Source organism: Ascaphus truei, unplaced genomic scaffold (genome assembly GCF_040206685.1).
Source record: "Ascaphus truei isolate aAscTru1 unplaced genomic scaffold, aAscTru1.hap1 HAP1_SCAFFOLD_832, whole genome shotgun sequence".
Lineage (NCBI taxonomy): Eukaryota > Metazoa > Chordata > Amphibia > Anura > Ascaphidae > Ascaphus > Ascaphus truei.
The window spans coordinates 43,867-64,571 of NW_027457170.1; the positions used below are offsets into that span (position 1 = coordinate 43,867).

Consider the following 20,705-nt stretch of genomic DNA (forward strand, 5'->3'; position numbering starts at 1 on the left):
GGGCGGGAGCAGGATGGGAGAGCCAGCAGGGGGGGCGGGAGCAGGATGGGAGAGCCAGCAGGGGGAGCGGGAGCAGGATGGGAGAGCCAGCAGGGGGGGGGGCGGGAGCAGGATGGGAGAGCCAGCAGGGGGGGCGGGAGCAGGATGGGAGAGCCAGCAGGGGGGGCGGGAGCAGGATGGGAGAGCCAGCAGGGGGAGCGGGAGCAGGATGGGAGAGCCAGCAGGGGGGAGCGGGAGCAGGATGGGAGAGCCAGCAGGGGGGGCGGGAGCAGGATGGGAGAGCCAGCAGGGGGGGCGGGAGCAGGATGGGGGAGCCAGCAGGGGGAGCGGGAGCAGGATGGGAGAGCCAGCAGGGGGGGCGGGAGCAGGATGGGAGAGCCAGCAGGGGGGGCGGGAGCAGGATGGGGGAGCCAGCAGGGGGAGCGGGAGCAGGATGGGAGAGCCAGCAGGGGGGGCGGGAGCAGGATGGGAGAGCCAGCAGGGGGGGCGGGAGCAGGATGGGGGAGCCAGCAGGGGGAGCGGGAGCAGGATGGGAGAGCCAGCAGGGGGGGCGGGAGCAGGATGGGAGAGCCAGCAGGGGGGGCGGGAGCAGGATGGGGGAGCCAGCAGGGGGAGCGGGAGCAGGATGGGAGAGCCAGCAGGGGGGGCGGGAGCAGGATGGGAGAGCCAGCAGGGGGGGCGGGAGCAGGATGGGAGAGCCAGCAGGGGGAGCGGGAGCAGGATGGGAGAGCCAGCAGGGGGGGCGGGAGCAGGATGGGAGAGCCAGCAGGGGGGGCGGGAGCAGGATGGGGGAGCCAGCAGGGGGAGCGGGAGCAGGATGGGAGAGCCAGCACGGGGGGCGGGAGCAGGATGGGAGAGCCAGCAGGGGGGGCGGGAGCAGGATGGGGGAGCCAGCAGGGGGAGCGGGAGCAGGATGGGAGAGCCAGCAGGGGGGGCGGGAGCAGGATGGGAGAGCCAGCAGGGGGGGCGGGAGCAGGATGGGAGAGCCAGCAGGGGGGGCGGGAGCAGGATGGGAGAGCCAGCAGGGGGAGCGCGAGCAGGATGGGAGAGCCAGCAGGGGGGGCGGGAGCAGGATGGGAGAGCCAGCAGGGGGGGCGGGGAGCAGGATGGGAGAGCCAGCAGGGGGGGCGGGAGCAGGATGGGAGAGCCAGCAGGGGGGGCGGGAGCAGGATGGGAGAGCCAGCAGGGGGGGCGGGAGCAGGATGGGAGAGCCAGCAGGGGGAGCGGGAGCAGGATGGGAGAGCCAGCAGGGGGGGCGGGAGCAGGATGGGAGAGCCAGCAGGGGGGGCGGGAGCAGGATGGGAGAGCCAGCAGGGGGAGCGGGAGCAGGATGGGAGAGCCAGCAGGGGGAGCGGGAGCAGGATGGGAGAGCCAGCAGGGGGAGCGGGAGCAGGATGGGAGAGCCAGCAGGGGGGCCGGGAGCAGGATGGGAGAGCCAGCAGGGTTAGCGCGAGCAGGATGGGAGAGCCAGTAGGGGGGGCGGGAGCAGGATGGGAGAGCCAGCAGGGGGAGCGCGAGCAGGATATAGGGGGCAGTATTACCCCAGTTCTGGGGATATCAGGGGGGCGTGCCAGGATATAGGGCGCAGTGTTACCCCAGTTCTGGGGGTATCAGGGGGGCGTGCCAGGATATAGGGGGCAGTATTACCCCAGTTCTGGGGGTATCCGTGGGGCGTGCCAGGATATAGGGGGCAGTATTACCCCAGTTCAGGGGACATCCGTGGGGCGTGCCAGGATATAGGGGGCAGTGTTACCCCAGTTCTGGGGGTATCAGTGGGGCGTGCCAGGATATCGGGCGCAGTATTACCCCAGTTCTGGGCACATGCGTGGGGCGTGCCAGGATATCGGGCGCAGTATTACCCCAGTTGTTGAAACCAAGAGCCGTGAGAGTGGTGCCCTGTGGACTCACCCAAAGTGCAGTCTGACCTCTGTGTCCCCAAAGTGACCCCCCGCTCTGTCCCCCTGCGCAGGTGCAGCACTGGCTGCTTCAGCTGTCCCTGGAGCTTGCGGAGAGATTAGGGAAGGACCGGGAGACTGTGAGTATCGCCTCCTGTGCGCAGGATACGCGCAGTGCGAGGGGGCCGCAGGATACGCGCGGTGTGAGGGGGCCGCAGGATACGCGCGGTGTGAGGGGGCCGCAGGATACGCGCGGTGTGAGGGGGCCGCAGGATACGCGCGGTGCGAGGGGGCCGCAGGATACGCGCGGTGTGAGGGGGCCGCAGGATACGCGCGGTGTGAGGGGGCCGCAGGATACGCGCGGTGTGAGGGGGCCGCAGGATACGCGCGGTGTGAGGGGGCCGCAGGATACGCGCGGTGCGAGGGGGCCGCAGGATACGCGCGGTGCGAGGGGGCCGCAGGATACGCGCGGTGCGAGGGGGCCGCAGGATACGCGCGGTGTGAGGGCCGCAGGATACGCGCGGTGTGAGGGGGCCGCAGGATACGCGCGGTGCGAGGGGGCCGCAGGATACGCGCGGTGCGAGGGGGCCGCAGGATACGCGCGGTGCGAGGGGGCCGCAGGATACGCGCGGTGCGAGGGGGCCGCAGGATACGCGCGGTGCGAGGGGGCCGCAGGATACGCGCGGTGTGAGGGCCGCAGGATACGCGCGGTGTGAGGGGGCCGCAGGATACGCGCGGTGTGAGGGGGCCGCAGGATACGCGCGGTGTGAGGGGGCCGCAGGATACGCGCGGTGCGAGGGGGCCGCAGGATACGCGCGGTGTGAGGGGGCCGCAGGATACGCGCGGTGTGAGGGGGCCGCAGGATACGCGCGTTGTGAGGGGGCCGCAGGATACGCGCGGTGCGAGGGGGCCGCAGGATACGCGCGGTGCGAGGGGGCCGCAGGATACGCGCGGTGCGAGGGGGCCGCAGGATACGCGCGGTGCGAGGGGGCCGCAGGATACGCGCGGTGCGAGGGGGCCGCAGGATACGCGCGGTGTGAGGGGGGCCGCAGGATACGCGCGGTGTGAGGGGGGCCGCAGGATACGCGCGGTGCGAGGGGGCCGCAGGATACGCGCGGTGCGAGGGGGCCGCAGGATACGCGCGGTGCGAGGGGGCCGCAGGATACGCGCGGTGCGAGGGGGCCGCAGGATACGCGCGGTGTGAGGGGGCCGCAGGATACGCGCGGTGTGAGGGGGCCGCAGTATACGCGCGGTGCGAGGGGGCCGCAGGATACGCGCGGTGTGAGGGGGCCGCAGGATACGCGCGGTGTGAGGGGGCCGCAGGATACGCGCGGTGTGAGGGGGCCGCAGGATACGCGCGGTGTGAGGGGGCCGCAGGATACGCGCGGTGTGAGGGGCCGCAGGATACGCGCGGTGCGAGGGGGCCGCAGGATACGCGCGGTGCGAGGGGGCCGCAGGATACGCGCGGTGCGAGGGGGCCGCAGGATACGCGCGGTGTGAGGGGGCCGCAGGATACGCGCGGTGTGAGGGGGCCGCAGGATACGCGCGGTGCGAGGGGGCCGCAGGATACGCGCGGTGCGAGGGGGCCGCAGGATACGCGCGGTGCGAGGGGGCCGCAGGATACGCGCGGTGCGAGGGGGCCGCAGGATACGCGCGGTGCGAGGGGGCTGCAGGGTACGCGCGGTGCGAGGGGGCCGCAGGGTACGCGCGGTGCGAGGGGGCCGCAGGGTACGCGCGGTGCGAGGGGGCCGCAGGGTACGCGCGGTGCGAGGGGGCCGCAGGGTACGCGCGGTGCGAGGGGGCCGCAGGGTACGCGCGGTGCGAGGGGGCCGCAGGATACGCGCGGTGCGAGGGGGCCGCAGGGTACGCGCGGTGCGAGGGGGCCGCAGGGTACGCGCGGTGCGAGGGGGCCGCAGGATACGCGCGGTGTGAGGGGGCCGCAGGATACGCGCGGTGCGAGGGGGCCGCAGGATACGCGCGGTGCGAGGGGGCCGCAGGATACGCGCGGCGGTGTGAGGGGGCCGCAGGATACGCGCGGTGCGAGGGGGCCGCAGGATACGCGCGGTGCGAGGGGGCCGCAGGATACGCGCGGTGTGAGGGGGCCGCAGGATACGCGCGGTGCGAGGGGGCCGCAGGATACGCGCGGTGCGAGGGGGCCGCAGGATACGCGCGGTGCGAGGGGGCCGCAGGATACGCGCGGTGCGAGGGGGCCGCAGGATACGCGCGGTGTGAGGGGGCCGCAGGATACGCGCGGTGTGAGGGGGGCCGCAGGATACGCGCGGTGCGAGGGGGCCGCAGTATACGCGCGGTGCGAGGGGGCCGCAGGATACGCGCGGTGTGAGGGGGGCCGCAGGATACGCGCGGTGCGAGGGGGCCGCAGGATACGCGCGGTGCGAGGGGGCCGCAGGATACGCGCGGTGCGAGGGGGCCGCAGGATACGCGCGGTGCGAGGGGGCCGCAGGATACGCGCGGTGTGAGGGGGGCCGCAGGATACGCGCGGTGCGAGGGGGGCCGCAGGATACGCGCGGTGCGAGGGGGCCGCAGGATACGCGCGGTGCGAGGGGGCCGCAGGATACGCGCGGTGCGAGGGGGCCGCAGGATACGCGCGGTGCGAGGGGGCCGCAGGATACGCGCGGTGCGAGGGGGCCGCAGGATACGCGCGGTGCGAGGGGGCCGCAGGATACGCGCGGTGCGAGGGGGCCGCAGGATACGCGCGGTGCGAGGGGGCCGCAGGATACGCGCGGTGCGAGGGGGCCGCAGGATACGCGCGGTGCGAGGGGGCCGCAGGATACGCGCGGTGCGAGGGGGCCGCAGGATACGCGCGGTGCGAGGGGGCCGCAGGATACGCGCGGTGCGAGGGGGCCGCAGGATACGCGCGGTGCGAGGGGGCCGCAGGATACGCGCGGTGCGAGGGGGCCGCAGGATACGCGCGGTGCGAGGGGGCCGCAGGATACGCGCGGTGCGAGGGGGCCGCAGGATACGCGCGGTGTGAGGGGGGCCGCAGGATACGCGCGGTGCGAGGGGGCCGCAGGATACGCGCGGTGCGAGGGGGCCGCAGGATACGCGCGGTGCGAGGGGGCCGCAGGATACGCGCGGTGCGAGGGGGCCGCAGGATACGCGCGGTGCGAGGGGGCCGCAGGATACGCGCGGTGCGAGGGGGCCGCAGGATACGCGCGGTGCGAGGGGGCCGCAGGATACGCGCGGTGCGAGGGGGCCGCAGGATACGCGCGGTGCGAGGGGGCCGCAGGATACGCGCGGTGCGAGGGGGCCGCAGGATACGCGCGGTGCGAGGGGGCCGCAGGATACGCGCGGTGTGAGGGGGGCCGCAGGATACGCGCGGTGTGAGGGGGGCCGCAGGATACGCGCGGTGCGAGGGGGCCGCAGGATACGCGCGGTGCGAGGGGGCCGCAGTATACGCGCGGTGCGAGGGGGCCGCAGGATACGCGCGGTGCGAGGGGGCCGCAGGGTACGCGCGGTGTGAGGGGGCCGCAGGATACGCGCGGTGTGAGGGGGCCGCAGGATACGCGCGGTGTGAGGGGGCCGCAGGATACGCGCGGTGTGAGGGGGCCGCAGGATACGCGCGGTGTGAGGGGGCAGAATACGCGCGGTGTGAGGGGGCCGCAGGATACGCGCGGTGTGAGGGGGCCGCAGGATACGCGCGGTGTGAGGGGGCCGCAGGATACGCGCGGTGTGAGGGGGCCGCAGGATACGCGCGGTGCGAGGGGGCCGCAGGATACGCGCGGTGTGAGGGGGCAGAATACGCGCGGTGCGAGGGGGCCGCAGGATACGCGCGGTGCGAGGGGGCCGCAGGGTACGCGCGGTGTGAGGGGGCCGCAGGATACGCGCGGTGTGAGGGGGCCGCAGGATACGCGCGGTGTGAGGGGGCCGCAGGATACGCGCGGTGTGAGGGGGCCGCAGGATACGCGCGGTGTGAGGGGGCAGAATACGCGCGGTGTGAGGGGGCCGCAGGATACGCGCGGTGTGAGGGGGCCGCAGGATACGCGCGGTGTGAGGGGGCCGCAGGATACGCGCGGTGTGAGGGGGCCGCAGGATACGCGCGGTGCGAGGGGGCCGCAGGATACGCGCGGTGTGAGGGGGCAGAATACGCGCGGTGCGAGGGGGCCGCAGGATACGCGCGGTGTGAGGGGGCCGCAGGATACGCGCGGTGTGAGGGGGCCGCAGGATACGCGCGGTGTGAGGGGGCCGCAGGATACGCGCGGTGTGAGGGGGCCGCAGGATACGCGCGGTGTGAGGGGGCAGAATACGCGCGGTGCGAGGGGGCCGCAGGATACGCGCGGTGCGAGGGGGCCGCAGGATACGCGCGGTGTGAGGGGGCCGCAGGATACGCGCGGTGTGAGGGGGCCGCAGGATACGCGCGGTGTGAGGGGGCCGCAGGATACGCGCGGTGTGAGGGGGCCGCAGGATACGCGCGGTGTGAGGGGGCCGCAGTATACGCGCGGTGTGAGGGGGCCGCAGTATACGCGCGGTGCGAGGGGGCCGCAGGATACGCGCGGTGTGAGGGGGCCGCAGGATACGCGCGGTGTGAGGGGGCCGCAGGATACGCGCGGTGTGAGGGGGCCGCAGGATACGCGCGGTGCGAGGGGGCCGCAGGATACGCGCGGTGCGAGGGGGCCGCAGGATACGCGCGGTGCGAGGGGGCCGCAGGATACGCGCGGTGCGAGGGGGCCGCAGGATACGCGCGGTGTGAGGGGGGCCGCAGGATACGCGCGGTGTGAGGGGGCCGCAGGATACGCGCGGTGTGAGGGGGCCGCAGGATACGCGCGGTGTGAGGGGGCCGCAGGATACGCGCGGTGCGAGGGGGCCGCAGGATACGCGCGGTGCGAGGGGGCCGCAGGATACGCGCGGTGCGAGGGGGCCGCAGGATACGCGCGGTGCGAGGGGGCCGCAGGATACGCGCGGTGTGAGGGGGCCGCAGGATACGCGCGGTGCGAGGGGGCCGCAGGAAACGCGCGGTGTGAGGGGGCCGCAGGATACGCGCGGTGTGAGGGGGCCGCAGGATACGCGCGGTGCGAGGGGGCCGCAGGATACGCGCGGTGCGAGGGGGCCGCAGGATACGCGCGGTGCGAGGGGGCCGCAGGATACGCGCGGTGCGAGGGGGCCGCAGGATACGCGCGGTGCGAGGGGGCCGCAGGATACGCGCGGTGCGAGGGGGCCGCAGGATACGCGCGGTGCGAGGGGGCCGCAGGAAACGCGCAGTGTGAGGGGGGCCGCAGGATACGCGCGGTGTGAGGGGGCCGCAGGATACGCGCGGTGCGAGGGGGCCGCAGGATACGCGCGGTGCGAGGGGGCCGCAGGATACGCGCGGTGTGAGGGGGCCGCAGGATACGCGCTGTGCGAGGGGGCCGCAGGATACGCGCGGTGTGAGGGGGCCGCAGGATACGCGCGGTGCGAGGGGGCCGCAGGAAACGCGCAGTGTGAGGGGGGCCGCAGGATACGCGCGGTGCGAGGGGGCCGCAGGATACGCGCGGTGCGAGGGGGCCGCAGGATACGCGCGGTGCGAGGGGGCCGCAGGATACGCGCGGTGCGAGGGGGCCGCAGGATACGCGCGGTGCGAGGGGGCCGCAGGATACGCGCGGTGTGAGGGGGCCGCAGGATACGCGCGGTGTGAGGGCCGCAGGATACGCGCGGTGTGAGGGGGCCGCAGGATACGCGCGGTGCGAGGGGGCCGCAGGATACGCGCGGTGCGAGGGGGCCGCAGGATACGCGCGGTGCGAGGGGGCCGCAGGATACGCGCGGTGCGAGGGGGCCGCAGGATACGCGCGGTGCGAGGGGGCCGCAGGATACGCGCGGTGCGAGGGGGCCGCAGGATACGCGCGGTGTGAGGGGGCCGCAGGATACGCGCGGTGTTTGGGGATTATACGGCCGGTGAAGTCTCTCCCGGGTGTTTCTCTGTATCTGTGTGTTTGGGGATTATACGGCCGGTGACGTCTCTCCCGGGTGTTACTTTGTATCTGTGTGTTTGGGGATTATACGGCCGGTGACGTCTCTCCCGGGTGTTACTTTGTATCTGTGTGTTTGGGGATTATACGGCCGGTGAAGTCTCTCCCGGGTGTTTCTCTGTATCTGTGTGTTTGGGGATTATACGGCCGGTGAAGTCTCTCCCGGGTGTTTCTCTGTATCTGTGTGTTTGGGGATTATACGGCCGGTGAAGTCTCTCCCGGGTGTTACTTTGTATCTGTGTGTTTGGGGATTATACGGCCGGTGAAGTCTCTCCCGGGTGTTTCTTTGTATCTGTGTGTTTGGGGATTATACGGCCGGTGAAGTCTCTCCCGGGTGTTTCTCTGTATCTGTGTGTTTGGGGATTATACGGCCGGTGAAGTCTCTCCCGGGTGTTTCTCTGTATCTGTGTGTTTGGGGATTATACGGCCGGTGAAGTCTCTCCCGGGTGTTTCTCTGTATCTGTGTGTTTGGGGATTATACGGCCGGTGAAGTCTCTCCCGGGTGTTTCTCTGTATCTGTGTGTTTGGGGATTATACGGCCGGTGAAGTCTCTCCCGGGTGTTTCTCTGTATCTGTGTGTTTGGGGATTATACGGCCGGTGAAGTCTCTCCCGGGTGTTACTCTGTATCTGTGTGTTTGGGGATTATACGGCCGGTGAAGTCTCTCCCGGGTGTTACTTTGTATCTGTGTGTTTGGGGATTATACGGCCGGTGACGTCTCTCCCGGGTGTTACTTTGTATCTGTGTGTTTGGGGATTATACGGCCGGTGACGTCTCTCCCGGGTGTTACTTTGTATCTGTGTGTTTGGGGATTATACGGCCGGTGACGTCTCTCCCGGGTGTTTCTCTGTATCTGTGTGTTTGGGGATTATACGGCCGGTGAAGTCTCTCTCCCGGGTGTTTCTCTGTATCTGTGTGTTTGGGGATTATACGGCCGGTGAAGGCTCTCCCGGGTGTTACTCTGTATCTGTGTGTTTGGGGATTATACGGCCGGTGAAGTCTCTCCCGGGTGTTACTCTGTATCTGTGTGTTTGGGGATTATACGGCCGGTGAAGTCTCTCCCGGGTGTTACTTTGTATCTGTGTGTTTGGGGATTATACGGCCGGTGAAGTCTCTCCCGGGTGTTACTTTGTATCTGTGTGTTTGGGGATTATACGGCCGGTGAAGTCTCTCCCGGGTGTTTCTCTGTATCTGTGTGTTTGGGGATTATACGGCCGGTGAAGTCTCTCCCGGGTGTTACTCTGTATCTGTGTGTTTGGGTATTATACGGCCGGTGAAGTCTCTCCCGGGTGTTACTTTGTATCTGTGTGTTTGGGGATTATACGGCCGGTGAAGTCTCTCCCGGGTGTTACTTTGTATCTGTGTGTTTGGGGATTATACGGCCGGTGAAGTCTCTCCCGGGTGTTACTTTGTATCTGTGTGTTTGGGGATTATACGGCCGGTGACGTCTCTCCCGGGTGTTTCTCTGTATCTGTGTGTTTGGGGATTATACGGCCGGTGAAGTCTCTCCCGGGTGTTACTTTGTATCTGTGTGTTTGGGGATTATACGGCCGGTGAAGTCTCTCCCGGGTGTTACTTTGTATCTGTGTGTTTGGGGATTATACGGCCGGTGACGTCTCTCCCGGGTGTTACTTTGTATCTGTGTGTTTGGGGATTATACGGCCGGTGAAGTCTCTCCCGGGTGTTACTTTGTATCTGTGTGTTTGGGGATTATACGGCCGGTGAAGTCTCTCCCGGGTGTTACTTTGTATCTGTGTGTTTGGGGATTATACGGCCGGTGAAGTCTCTCCCGGGTGTTACTCTGTATCTGTGTGTTTGGGGATTATACGGCCGGTGAAGTCTCTCCCGGGTGTTTCTCTGTATCTGTGTGTTTGGGGATTATACGGCCGGTGACGTCTCTCCCGGGTGTTTCTCTGTATCTGTGTGTTTGGGGATTATACGGCCGGTGAAGTCTCTCCCGGGTGTTACTTTGTATCTGTGTGTTTGGGGATTATACGGCCGGTGACGTCTCTCCCGGGTGTTTCTCTGTATCTGTGTGTTTGGGGATTATACGGCCGGTGACGTCTCTCCCGGGTGTTACTTTGTATCTGTGTGTGTGGGGATTATACGGCCGGTGAAGTCTCTCCCGGGTGTTTCTCTGTATCTGTGTGTTTGGGGATTATACGGCCGGTGAAGTCTCTCCCGGGTGTTTCTCTGTATCTGTGTGTTTGGGGATTATACGGCCGGTGAAGTCTCTCCCGGGTGTTACTTTGTATCTGTGTGTTTGGGGATTATACGGCCGGTGAAGTCTCTCCCGGGTGTTACTTTGTATCTGTGTGTTTGGGGATTATACGGCCGGTGAAGTCTCTCCCGGGTGTTACTTTGTATCTGTGTGTTTGGGGATTATACGGCCGGTGAAGTCTCTCCCGGGTGTTTCTCTGTATCTGTGTGTTTGGGGATTATACGGCCGGTGAAGTCTCTCCCGGGTGTTTCTCTGTATCTGTGTGTTTGGGGATTATACAGCCGGTGAAGTCTCTCCCGGGTGTGTCTCTGTATCTGTGTGTTTGGGGATTATACGGCCGGTGAAGTCTCTCCCGGGTGTTACTTTGTATCGGTGTGTTTGGGGATTATACGGCCGGTGACGTCTCTCCCGGGTGTTACTTTGTATCTGTGTGTGTGGGGATTATACGGCCGGTGAAGTCTCTCCCGGGTGTTTCTCTGTATCTGTGTGTTTGGGGATTATACGGCCGGTGAAGTCTCTCCCGGGTGTTTCTCTGTATCTGTGTGTTTGGGGATTATACGGCCGGTGAAGTCTCTCCCGGGTGTTACTTTGTATCTGTGTGTTTGGGGATTATACGGCCGGTGAAGTCTCTCCCGGGTGTTACTTTGTATCTGTGTGTTTGGGGATTATACGGCCGGTGAAGTCTCTCCCGGGTGTTACTTTGTATCTGTGTGTTTGGGGATTATACGGCCGGTGAAGTCTCTCCCGGGTGTTTCTCTGTATCTGTGTGTTTGGGGATTATACGGCCGGTGAAGTCTCTCCCGGGTGTTTCTCTGTATCTGTGTGTTTGGGGATTATACAGCCGGTGAAGTCTCTCCCGGGTGTGTCTCTGTATCTGTGTGTTTGGGGATTATACGGCCGGTGAAGTCTCTCCCGGGTGTTACTTTGTATCGGTGTGTTTGGGGATTATACGGCCGGTGACGTCTCTCCCGGGTGTTACTTTGTATCTGTGTGTTTGGGGATTATACGGCCGGTGAAGTCTCTCCCGGGTGTTACTCTGTATCTGTGTGTTTGGGGATTATACGGCCGGTGAAGTCTCTCCCGAGTGTTTCTCTGTATCTGTGTGTTTGGGGATTATACGGCCGGTGAAGTCTCTCCCGGGTGTTACTCTGTATCTGTGTGTTTGGGGATTATACGGCCGGTGAAGTCTCTCCCGGGTGTTTCTCTGTATCTGTGTGTTTGGGGATTATACGGCCGGTGAAGTCTCTCCCGGGTGTTACTTTGTATCTGTGTGTTTGGGGATTATACAGCCGGTGAAGTCTCTCCCGGGTGTTACTTTGTATCTGTGTGTTTGGGGATTATACGGCCGGTGAAGTCTCTCCCGGGTGTTACTTTGTATCTGTGTGTTTGGGGATTATACGGCCGGTGAAGTCTCTCCCGGGTGTTACTTTGTATCTGTGTGTTTGGGGATTATACGGCCGGTGAAGTCTCTCCCGGGTGTTACTTTGTATCTGTGTGTTTGGGGATTATACGGCCGGTGAAGTCTCTCCCGGGTGTTTCTCTGTATCTGTGTGTTTGGGGATTATACGGCCGGTGAAGTCTCTCCCGGGTGTTTCTCTGTATCTGTGTGTTTGGGGATTATACGGCCGGTGAAGTCTCTCCCGGGTGTTTCTCTGTATCTGTGTGTTTGGGGATTATACGGCCGGTGAAGTCTCTCCCGGGTGTTACTCTGTATCTGTGTGTTTGGGGATTATACGGCCGGTGAAGTCTCTCCCGGGTGTTACTTTGTATCTGTGTGTTTGGGGATTATACGGCCGGTGAAGTCTCTCCCGGGTGTTACTTTGTATCTGTGTGTTTGGGGATTATACGGCCGGTGAAGTCTCTCCCGGGTGTTACTCTGTATCTGTGTGTTTGGGGATTATACGGCCGGTGAAGTCTCTCCCGGGTGTTACTTTGTATCTGTGTTTGGGGATTATACGGCCGGTGAAGTCTCTCCCGGGTGTTTCTCTGTATCTGTGTGTTTGGGGATTATACGGCCGGTGAAGTCTCTCCCGGGTGTTACTTTGTATCTGTGTGTTTGGGGATTATACGGCCGGTGAAGTCTCTCCCGGGTGTTTCTCTGTATCTGTGTGTTTGGGGATTATACGGCCGGTGAAGTCTCTCCCGGGTGTTTCTCTGTATCTGTGTGTTTGGGGATTATACGGCCGGTGAAGTCTCTCCCGGGTGTTTCTCTGTATCTGTGTGTTTGGGGATTATACGGCCGGTGAAGTCTCTCCCGGGTGTTACTTTGTATCTGTGTGTTTGGGGATTATACGGCCGGTGAAGTCTCTCCCGGGTGTTACTCTGTATCTGTGTGTTTGGGGATTATACGGCCGGTGAAGTCTCTCCTGGGTGTTTCTCTGTATCTGTGTGTTTGGGGATTATACGGCCGGTGAAGTCTCTCCCGGGTGTTACTTTGTATCTGTGTGTTTGGGGATTATACGGCCGGTGAAGTCTCTCCCGGGTGTTTCTCTGTATCTGTGTGTTTGGGGATTATACGGCCGGTGAAGTCTCTCCCGGGTGTTTCTCTGCATCTGTGTGTTTGGGGATTATACGGCCGGTGAAGTCTCTCCCGGGTGTTTCTCTGTATCTGTGTGTTTGGGGATTATACGGCCGGTGAAGTCTCTCCCGGGTGTTTCTCTGTATCTGTGTGTTTGGGGATTATACGGCCGGTGAAGTCTCTCCCGGGTGTTTCTTTGTATCTGTGTGTTTGGGGATTATACGGCCGGTGAAGTCTCTCCCGGGTGTTTCTTTGTATCTGTGTGTTTGGGGATTATACGGCCGGTGAAGTCTCTCCCGGGTGTTACTTTGTATCTGTGTGTTTGGGGATTATACGGCCGGTGAAGTCTCTCCCGGGTGTTACTTTGTATCTGTGTGTTTGGGGATTATACGGCCGGTGAAGTCTCTCCCGGGTGTTTCTCTGTATCTGTGTGTTTGGGGATTATACGGCCGGTGAAGTCTCTCCCGGGTGTTTCTTTGTATCTGTGTGTTTGGGGATTATACGGCCGGTGACGTCTCTCCCGGGTGTTACTTTGTATCTGTGTGTTTGGGGATTATACGGCCGGTGACGTCTCTCCCGGGTGTTACTTTGTATCTGTGTGTTTGGGGATTATACGGCCGGTGAAGTCTCTCCCGGGTGTTACTTTGTATCAGTGTGTTTGGGGATTATACGGCCGGTGAAGTCTCTCCCGGGTGTTACTTTGTATCTGTGTGTTTGGGGATTATACGGCCGGTGAAGTCTCTCCCGGGTGTTTCTCTGTATCTGTGTGTTTGGGGATTATACGGCCGGTGACGTCTCTCCCGGGTGTTTCTTTGTATCTGTGTGTTTGGGGATTATACGGCCGGTGAAGTCTCTCCCGGGTGTTTCTCTGTATCTGTGTGTTTGGGGATTATACGGCCGGTGAAGTCTCTCCCGGGTGTTTCTCTGTATCTGTGTGTTTGGGGATTATACGGCCGGTGAAGTCTCTCCCGGGTGTTACTTTGTATCTGTGTGTTTGGGGATTATACGGCCGGTGAAGTCTCTCCCGGGTGTTACTTTGTATCTGTGTGTTTGGGGATTATACGGCCGGTGAAGTCTCTCCCGGGTGTTACTCTGTATCTGTGTGTTTGGGGATTATACGGCCGGTGAAGTCTCTCCCGGGTGTTACTTTGTATCTGTGTGTTTGGGGATTATACGGCCGGTGAAGTCTCTCCCGGGTGTTTCTCTGTATCTGTGTGTTTGGGGATTATACGGCCGGTGAAGTCTCTCCCGGGTGTTACTCTGTATCTGTGTGTTTGGGGATTATACGGCCGGTGAAGTCTCTCCCGGGTGTTTCTCTGTATCTGTGTGTTTGGGGATTATACGGCCGGTGAAGTCTCTCCCGGGTGTTACTTTGTATCTGTGTGTTTGGGGATTATACGGCCGGTGAAGTCTCTCCCGGGTGTTTCTCTGTATCTGTGTGTTTGGGGATTATACGGCCGGTGAAGTCTCTCCCGGGTGTTTCTCTGTATCTGTGTGTTTGGGGATTATACGGCCGGTGAAGTCTCTCCCGGGTGTTACTCTGTATCTGTGTGTTTGGGGATTATACGGCCGGTGAAGTCTCTCCCGGGTGTTACTCTGTATCTGTGTGTTTGGGGATTATACGGCCGGTGAAGTCTCTCCCGGGTGTTACTCTGTATCTGTGTGTTTGGGGATTATACGGCCGGTGAAGTCTCTCTCCCGGGTGTTACTCTGTATCTGTGTGTTTGGGGATTATACGGCCGGTGAAGTCTCTCCCGGGTGTTACTCTGTATCTGTGTGTTTGGGGATTATACGGCCGGTGAAGTCTCTCCCGGGTGTTTCTCTGTATCTGTGTGTTTGGGGATTATACGGCCGGTGAAGTCTCTCCCGGGTGTTACTTTGTATCTGTGTGTTTGGGGATTATACGGCCGGTGACGTCTCTCCCGGGTGTTACTTTGTATCTGTGTGTTTGGGGATTATACGGCCGGTGAAGTCTCTCCCGGGTGTTACTTTGTATCTGTGTGTTTGGGGATTATACGGCCGGTGAAGTCTCTCCCGGGTGTTACTTTGTATCTGTGTGTTTGGGGATTATACGGCCGGTGAAGTCTCTCCCGGGTGTTACTCTGTATCTGTGTGTTTGGGGATTATACGGCCGGTGAAGTCTCTCCCGGGTGTTACTTTGTATCTGTGTGTTTGGGGATTATACGGCCGGTGAAGTCTCTCCCGGGTGTTTCTCTGTATCTGTGTGTTTGGGGATTATACGGCCGGTGACGTCTCTCCCGGGTGTTACTTTGTATCTGTGTGTTTGGGGATTATACGGCCGGTGAAGTCTCTCCCGGGTGTTTCTCTGTATCTGTGTGTTTGGGGATTATACGGCCGGTGAAGTCTCTCCCGGGTGTTACTCTGTATCTGTGTGTTTGGGGATTATACGGCCGGTGAAGTCTCTCCCGGGTGTTACTCTGTATCTGTGTGTTTGGGGATTATACGGCCGGTGAAGTCTCTCCCGGGTGTTACTCTGTATCTGTGTGTTTGGGGATTATACGGCCGGTGAAGTCTCTCCCGGGTGTTACTTTGTATCTGTGTGTTTGGGGATTATACGGCCGGTGAAGTCTCTCCCGGGTGTTTCTCTGTATCTGTGTGTTTGGGGATTATACGGCCGGTGAAGTCTCTCCCGGGTGTTACTCTGTATCTGTGTGTTTGGGGATTATACGGCCGGTGAAGTCTCTCCCGGGTGTTACTTTGTATCTGTGTGTTTGGGGATTATACGGCCGGTGAAGTCTCTCCCGGGTGTTACTTTGTATCTGTGTGTTTGGGGATTATACGGCCGGTGAAGTCTCTCTCCCGGGTGTTTCTCTGTATCTGTGTGTTTGGGGATTATACGGCCGGTGAAGTCTCTCTCCCGGGTGTTACTTTGTATCTGTGTGTTTGGGGATTATACGGCCGGTGAAGTCTCTCCCGGGTGTTACTTTGTATCTGTGTGTTTGGGGGTTATACGGCCGGTGAAGTCTCTCCCGGGTGTTACTCTGTATCTGTGTGTTTGGGGATTATACGGCCGGTGAAGTCTCTCCCGGGTGTTACTCTGTATCTGTGTGTTTGGGGATTATACGGCCGGTGAAGTCTCTCCCGGGTGTTTCTCTGTATCTGTGTGTTTGGGGATTATACGGCCGGTGAAGTCTCTCCCGGGTGTTTCTCTGTATCTGTGTGTTTGGGGATTATACGGCCGGTGAAGTCTCTCCCGGGTGTTACTCTGTATCTGTGTGTTTGGGGATTATACGGCCGGTGAAGTCTCTCCCGGGTGTTACTTTGTATCTGTGTGTTTGGGGATTATACGGCCGGTGAAGTCTCTCCCGGGTGTTTCTCTGCATCTGTGTGTTTGGGGATTATACGGCCGGTGAAGTCTCTCCCGGGTGTTACTTTGTATCTGTGTGTTTGGGGATTATACGGCCGGTGAAGTCTCTCCCGGGTGTTACTCTGTATCTGTGTGTTTGGGGATTATACGGCCGGTGAAGTCTCTCCCGGGTGTTACTCTGTATCTGTGTGTTTGGGGATTATACGGCCGGTGAAGTCTCTCCCGGGTGTTTCTCTGTATCTGTGTGTTTGGGGATTATACGGCCGGTGAAGTCTCTCCCGGGTGTTTCTCTGTATCTGTGTGTTTGGGGATTATACGGCCGGTGAAGTCTCTCCCGGGTGTTTCTCTGTATCTGTGTGTTTGGGGATTATACGGCCGGTGAAGTCTCTCCCGGGTGTTTCTCTGTATCTGTGTGTTTGGGGGTTATACGGCCGGTGAAGTCTCTCCCGGGTGTTACTCTGTATCTGTGTGTTTGGGGATTATACGGCCGGTGAAGTCTCTCCCGGGTGTTACTTTGTATCTGTGTGTTTGGGGATTATACGGCCGGTGAAGTCTCTCCCGGGTGTTACTTTGTATCTGTGTGTTTGGGGATTATACGGCCGGTGACGTCTCTCCCGGGTGTTACTCTGTATCTGTGTGTTTGGGGATTATACGGCCGGTGAAGTCTCTCCCGGGTGTTTCTCTGTATCTGTGTGTTTGGGGATTATACGGCCGGTGAAGTCTCTCCCGGGTGTTTCTCTGTATCTGTGTGTTTGGGGATTATACGGCCGGTGAAGTCTCTCCCGGGTGTTTCTCTGTATCTGTGTGTTTGGGGATTATACGGCCGGTGAAGTCTCTCCCGGGTGTTACTTTGTATCTGTGTGTTTGGGGATTATACGGCCGGTGAAGTCTCTCCCGGGTGTTTCTCTGTATCTGTGTGTTTGGGGATTATACGGCCGGTGAAGTCTCTCCCGGGTGTTACTTTGTATCTGTGTGTTTGGGGATTATACGGCCGGTGAAGTCTCTCCCGGGTGTTTCTCTGTATCTGTGTGTTTGGGGATTATACGGCCGGTGAAGTCTCTCCCGGGTGTTTCTTTGTATCTGTGTGTTTGGGGATTATACGGCCGGTGAAGTCTCTCCCGGGTGTTACTTTGTATCTGTGTGTTTGGGGATTATACGGCCGGTGAAGTCTCTCCCGGGTGTGTCTCTGTATCTGTGTGTTTGGGGATTATACGGCCGGTGAAGTCTCTCCCGGGTGTTTCTCTGTATCTGTGTGTTTGGGGATTATACGGCCGGTGAAGTCTCTCCCGGGTGTTACTTTGTATCTGTGTGTTTGGGGATTATACGGCCGGTGAAGTCTCTCCCGGGTGTTACTTTGTATCTGTGTGTTTGGGGATTATACGGCCGGTGAAGTCTCTCCCGGGTGTTACTTTGTATCTGTGTGTTTGGGGATTATACGGCCGGTGAAGTCTCTCCCGGGTGTTTCTCTGTATCTGTGTGTTTGGGGATTATACGGCCGGTGAAGTCTCTCCCGGGTGTTACTCTGTATCTGTGTGTTTGGGGATTATACGGCCGGTGAAGTCTCTCCCGGGTGTTTCTCTGTATCTGTGTGTTTGGGGATTATACGGCCGGTGAAGTCTCTCCCGGGTGTTTCTCTGTATCTGTGTGTTTGGGGATTATACGGCCGGTGAAGTCTCTCCCGGGTGTTACTTTGTATCTGTGTGTTTGGGGATTATACGGCCGGTGAAGTCTCTCCCGGGTGTTTCTCTGTATCTGTGTGTTTGGGGATTATACGGCCGGTGAAGTCTCTCCCGGGTGTTTCTTTGTATCTGTGTGTTTGGGGATTATACGGCCGGTGAAGTCTCTCCCGGGTGTTACTTTGTATCTGTGTGTTTGGGGATTATACGGCCGGTGAAGTCTCTCCCGGGTGTTTCTCTGTATCTGTGTGTTTGGGGATTATACGGCCGGTGAAGTCTCTCCCGGGTGTTACTTTGTATCTGTGTGTTTGGGGATTATACGGCCGGTGACGTCTCTCCCGGGTGTTTCTCTGTATCTGTGTGTTTGGGGATTATACGGCCGGTGAAGTCTCTCCCGGGTGTTTCTCTGTATCTGTGTGTTTGGGGATTATACGGCCGGTGAAGTCTCTCCCGGGTGTTACTTTGTATCTGTGTGTTTGGGGATTATACGGCCGGTGAAGTCTCTCCCGGGTGTTTCTCTGTATCTGTGTGTTTGGGGATTATACGGCCGGTGAAGTCTCTCCCGGGTGTTTCTCTGTATCTGTGTGTTTGGGGATTATACGGCCGGTGAAGTCTCTCCCGGGTGTTACTTTGTATCTGTGTGTTTGGGGATTATACGGCCGGTGAAGTCTCTCCCGGGTGTTTCTCTGTATCTGTGTGTTTGGGGATTATACGGCCGGTGAAGTCTCTCCCGGGTGTTTCTCTGTATCTGTGTGTTTGGGGATTATACGGCCGGTGAAGTCTCTCCCGGGTGTTTCTCTGTATCTGTGTGTTTGGTGATTATACGTCCGGTGAAGTCTCTCCCGGGTGTTACTTTGTATCTGTGTGTTTGGGGATTATACGGCCGGTGAAGTCTCTCCCGGGTGTTTCTCTGTATCTGTGTGTTTGGGGATTATACGGCCGGTGAAGTCTCTCCCGGGTGTTTCTCTGTATCTGTGTGTTTGGGGATTATGCAGCCGGTGAAGTCTCTCCCGGGTGTTTCTCTGTATCTGTGTGTTTGGGGATTATGCAGCCGGTGAAGTCTCTCCCGGGTGTTACTTTGTATCTGTGTGTTTGGGGATTATACGGCCGGTGACGTCTCTCCCGGGTGTTTCTCTGTATCTGTGTGTTTGGGGATTATACGGCCGGTGACGTCTCTCCCGGGTGTTACTCTGTATCTGTGTGTTTGGGGATTATACGGCCGGTGACGTCTCTCCCGGGTGTTACTCTGTATCTGTGTGTTTGGGGATTATACGGCCGGTGAAGTCTCTCTCCCGGGTGTTTCTCTGTATCTGTGTGTTTGGGGATTATACGGCCGGTGAAGTCTCTCCCGGGTGTTTCTCTGTATCTGTGTGTTTGGGGATTATACGGCCGGTGAAGTCTCTCCCGGGTGTTACTCTGTATCTGTGTGTTTGGGGATTATACGGCCGGTGACGTCTCTCCCGGGTGTTTCTCTGTATCTGTGTGTTTGGGGATTATACGGCCGGTGAAGTCTCTCCCGGGTGTTTCTCTGTATCTGTGTGTTTGGGGATTATACGGCCGGTGAAGTCTCTCCCGGGTGTTACTCTGTATCTGTGTGTTTGGGGATTATACGGCCGGTGAAGTCTCTCCCGGGTGTTTCTCTGTATCTGTGTGTTTGGGGATTATACGGCCGGTGAAGTCTCTCCCGGGTGTTTCTCTGTATCTGTGTGTTTGGGGATTATACGGCCGGTGAAGTCTCTCCCGGGTGTTTCTCTGTATCTGTGTGTTTGGGGATTATACGGCCGGTGAAGTCTCTCCCGGGTGTTACTCTGTATCTGTGTGTGTGGGGATTATACGGCCGGTGAAGTCTCTCCTGGGTGTTTCTCTGTATCTGTGTGTTTGGGGATTATACGGCCGGTGAAGTCTCTCCCGGGTGTTTCTCTGTATCTGTGTGTTTGGGGATTATACGGCCGGTGAAGTCTCTCCCGGGTGTTACTCTGTATCTGTGTGTTTGGGGATTATACGGCCGGTGAAGTCTCTCCCGGGTGTTTCTCTGTATCTGTGTGTTTGGGGATTATACGGCCGGTGAAGTCTCTCCCGGGTGTTTCTCTGTATCTGTGTGTTTGGGGATTATACGGCCGGTGAAGTCTCTCCCGGGTGTTTCTCTGTATCTGTGTGTTTGGGGATTATACGGCCGGTGAAGTCTCTCCCGGGTGTTACTCTGTATCTGTGTGTTTGGGGATTATACGGCCGGTGAAGTCTCTCCCGGGTGTTTCTCTGTATCTGTGTGTTTGGGGATTATACGGCCGGTGAAGTCTCTCTCCCGGGTGTTTCTCTGTATCTGTGTGTTTGGGGATTATACGGCCGGTGACGTCTCTCCCGGGTGTGTCTCTGTATCTGTGTGTTTGGGGATTATACGGCCGGTGAAGTCTCTCCCGGGTGTTACTTTGTATCTGTGTGTTTGGGGATTATACGGCCGGTGAAGTCTCTCCCGGGTGTTACTTTGTATCTGTGTGTTTGGGGATTATACGGCCGGTGAAGTCTCTCCCGGGTGTTTCTTTGTATCTGTGTGTTTGGGGATTATACGGCCGGTGAAGTCTCTCCCGGGTGTTTCTCTGTATCTGTGTGTTTGGGGATTATACGGCCGGTGAAGTCTCTCCCGGGTGTTTCTCTGTATCTGTGTGTTTGGGGATTATACGGCCGGTGAAGTCTCTCCCGGGTGTTACTTTGTATCTGTGTGTTTGGGGATTATACGGCCGGTGAAGTCTCTCCCGGGTGTTACTTTGTATCTGTGTGTTTGGGGATTATACGGCCGGTGAAGTCTCTCCCGGGTGTTTCTCTGTATCTGTGTGTGTGGGGATTATACGGCCGGTGAAGTCTCTCCCGGGTGTTACTTTGTATCTGTGTGTTTGGGGATTATACGGCCGGTGAAGTCTCTCCCGGGTGTTTCTCTGTATCTGTGTGTTTGGGGATTATACGGCCGGTGAAGTCTCTCCCGGGTGTTTCTTTGTATCTGTGTGTTTGGGGATTATACGGCCGGTGAAGTGTCTCCCGGGTGTTTCTCTGTATCTGTGTGTTTGGGGATTATACGGCCGGTGAAGTCTCTCCCGGGTGTTACTTTGTATCTGT

General features: G+C 60.1%; 1 protein-coding gene across 1 annotated transcript in view; it reads left to right on the forward strand.

The window, feature by feature from the left end:
* Positions 1-20,705, forward strand: part of POLH (DNA polymerase eta) — a 102,182-nt gene that overhangs the window by 43,494 nt on the left and 37,983 nt on the right. Inside the window, 1 exon segment of the mRNA XM_075584981.1 lies at positions 1,970-2,035. Coding sequence (XP_075441096.1) covers positions 1,970-2,035 — 66 coding nt within the window.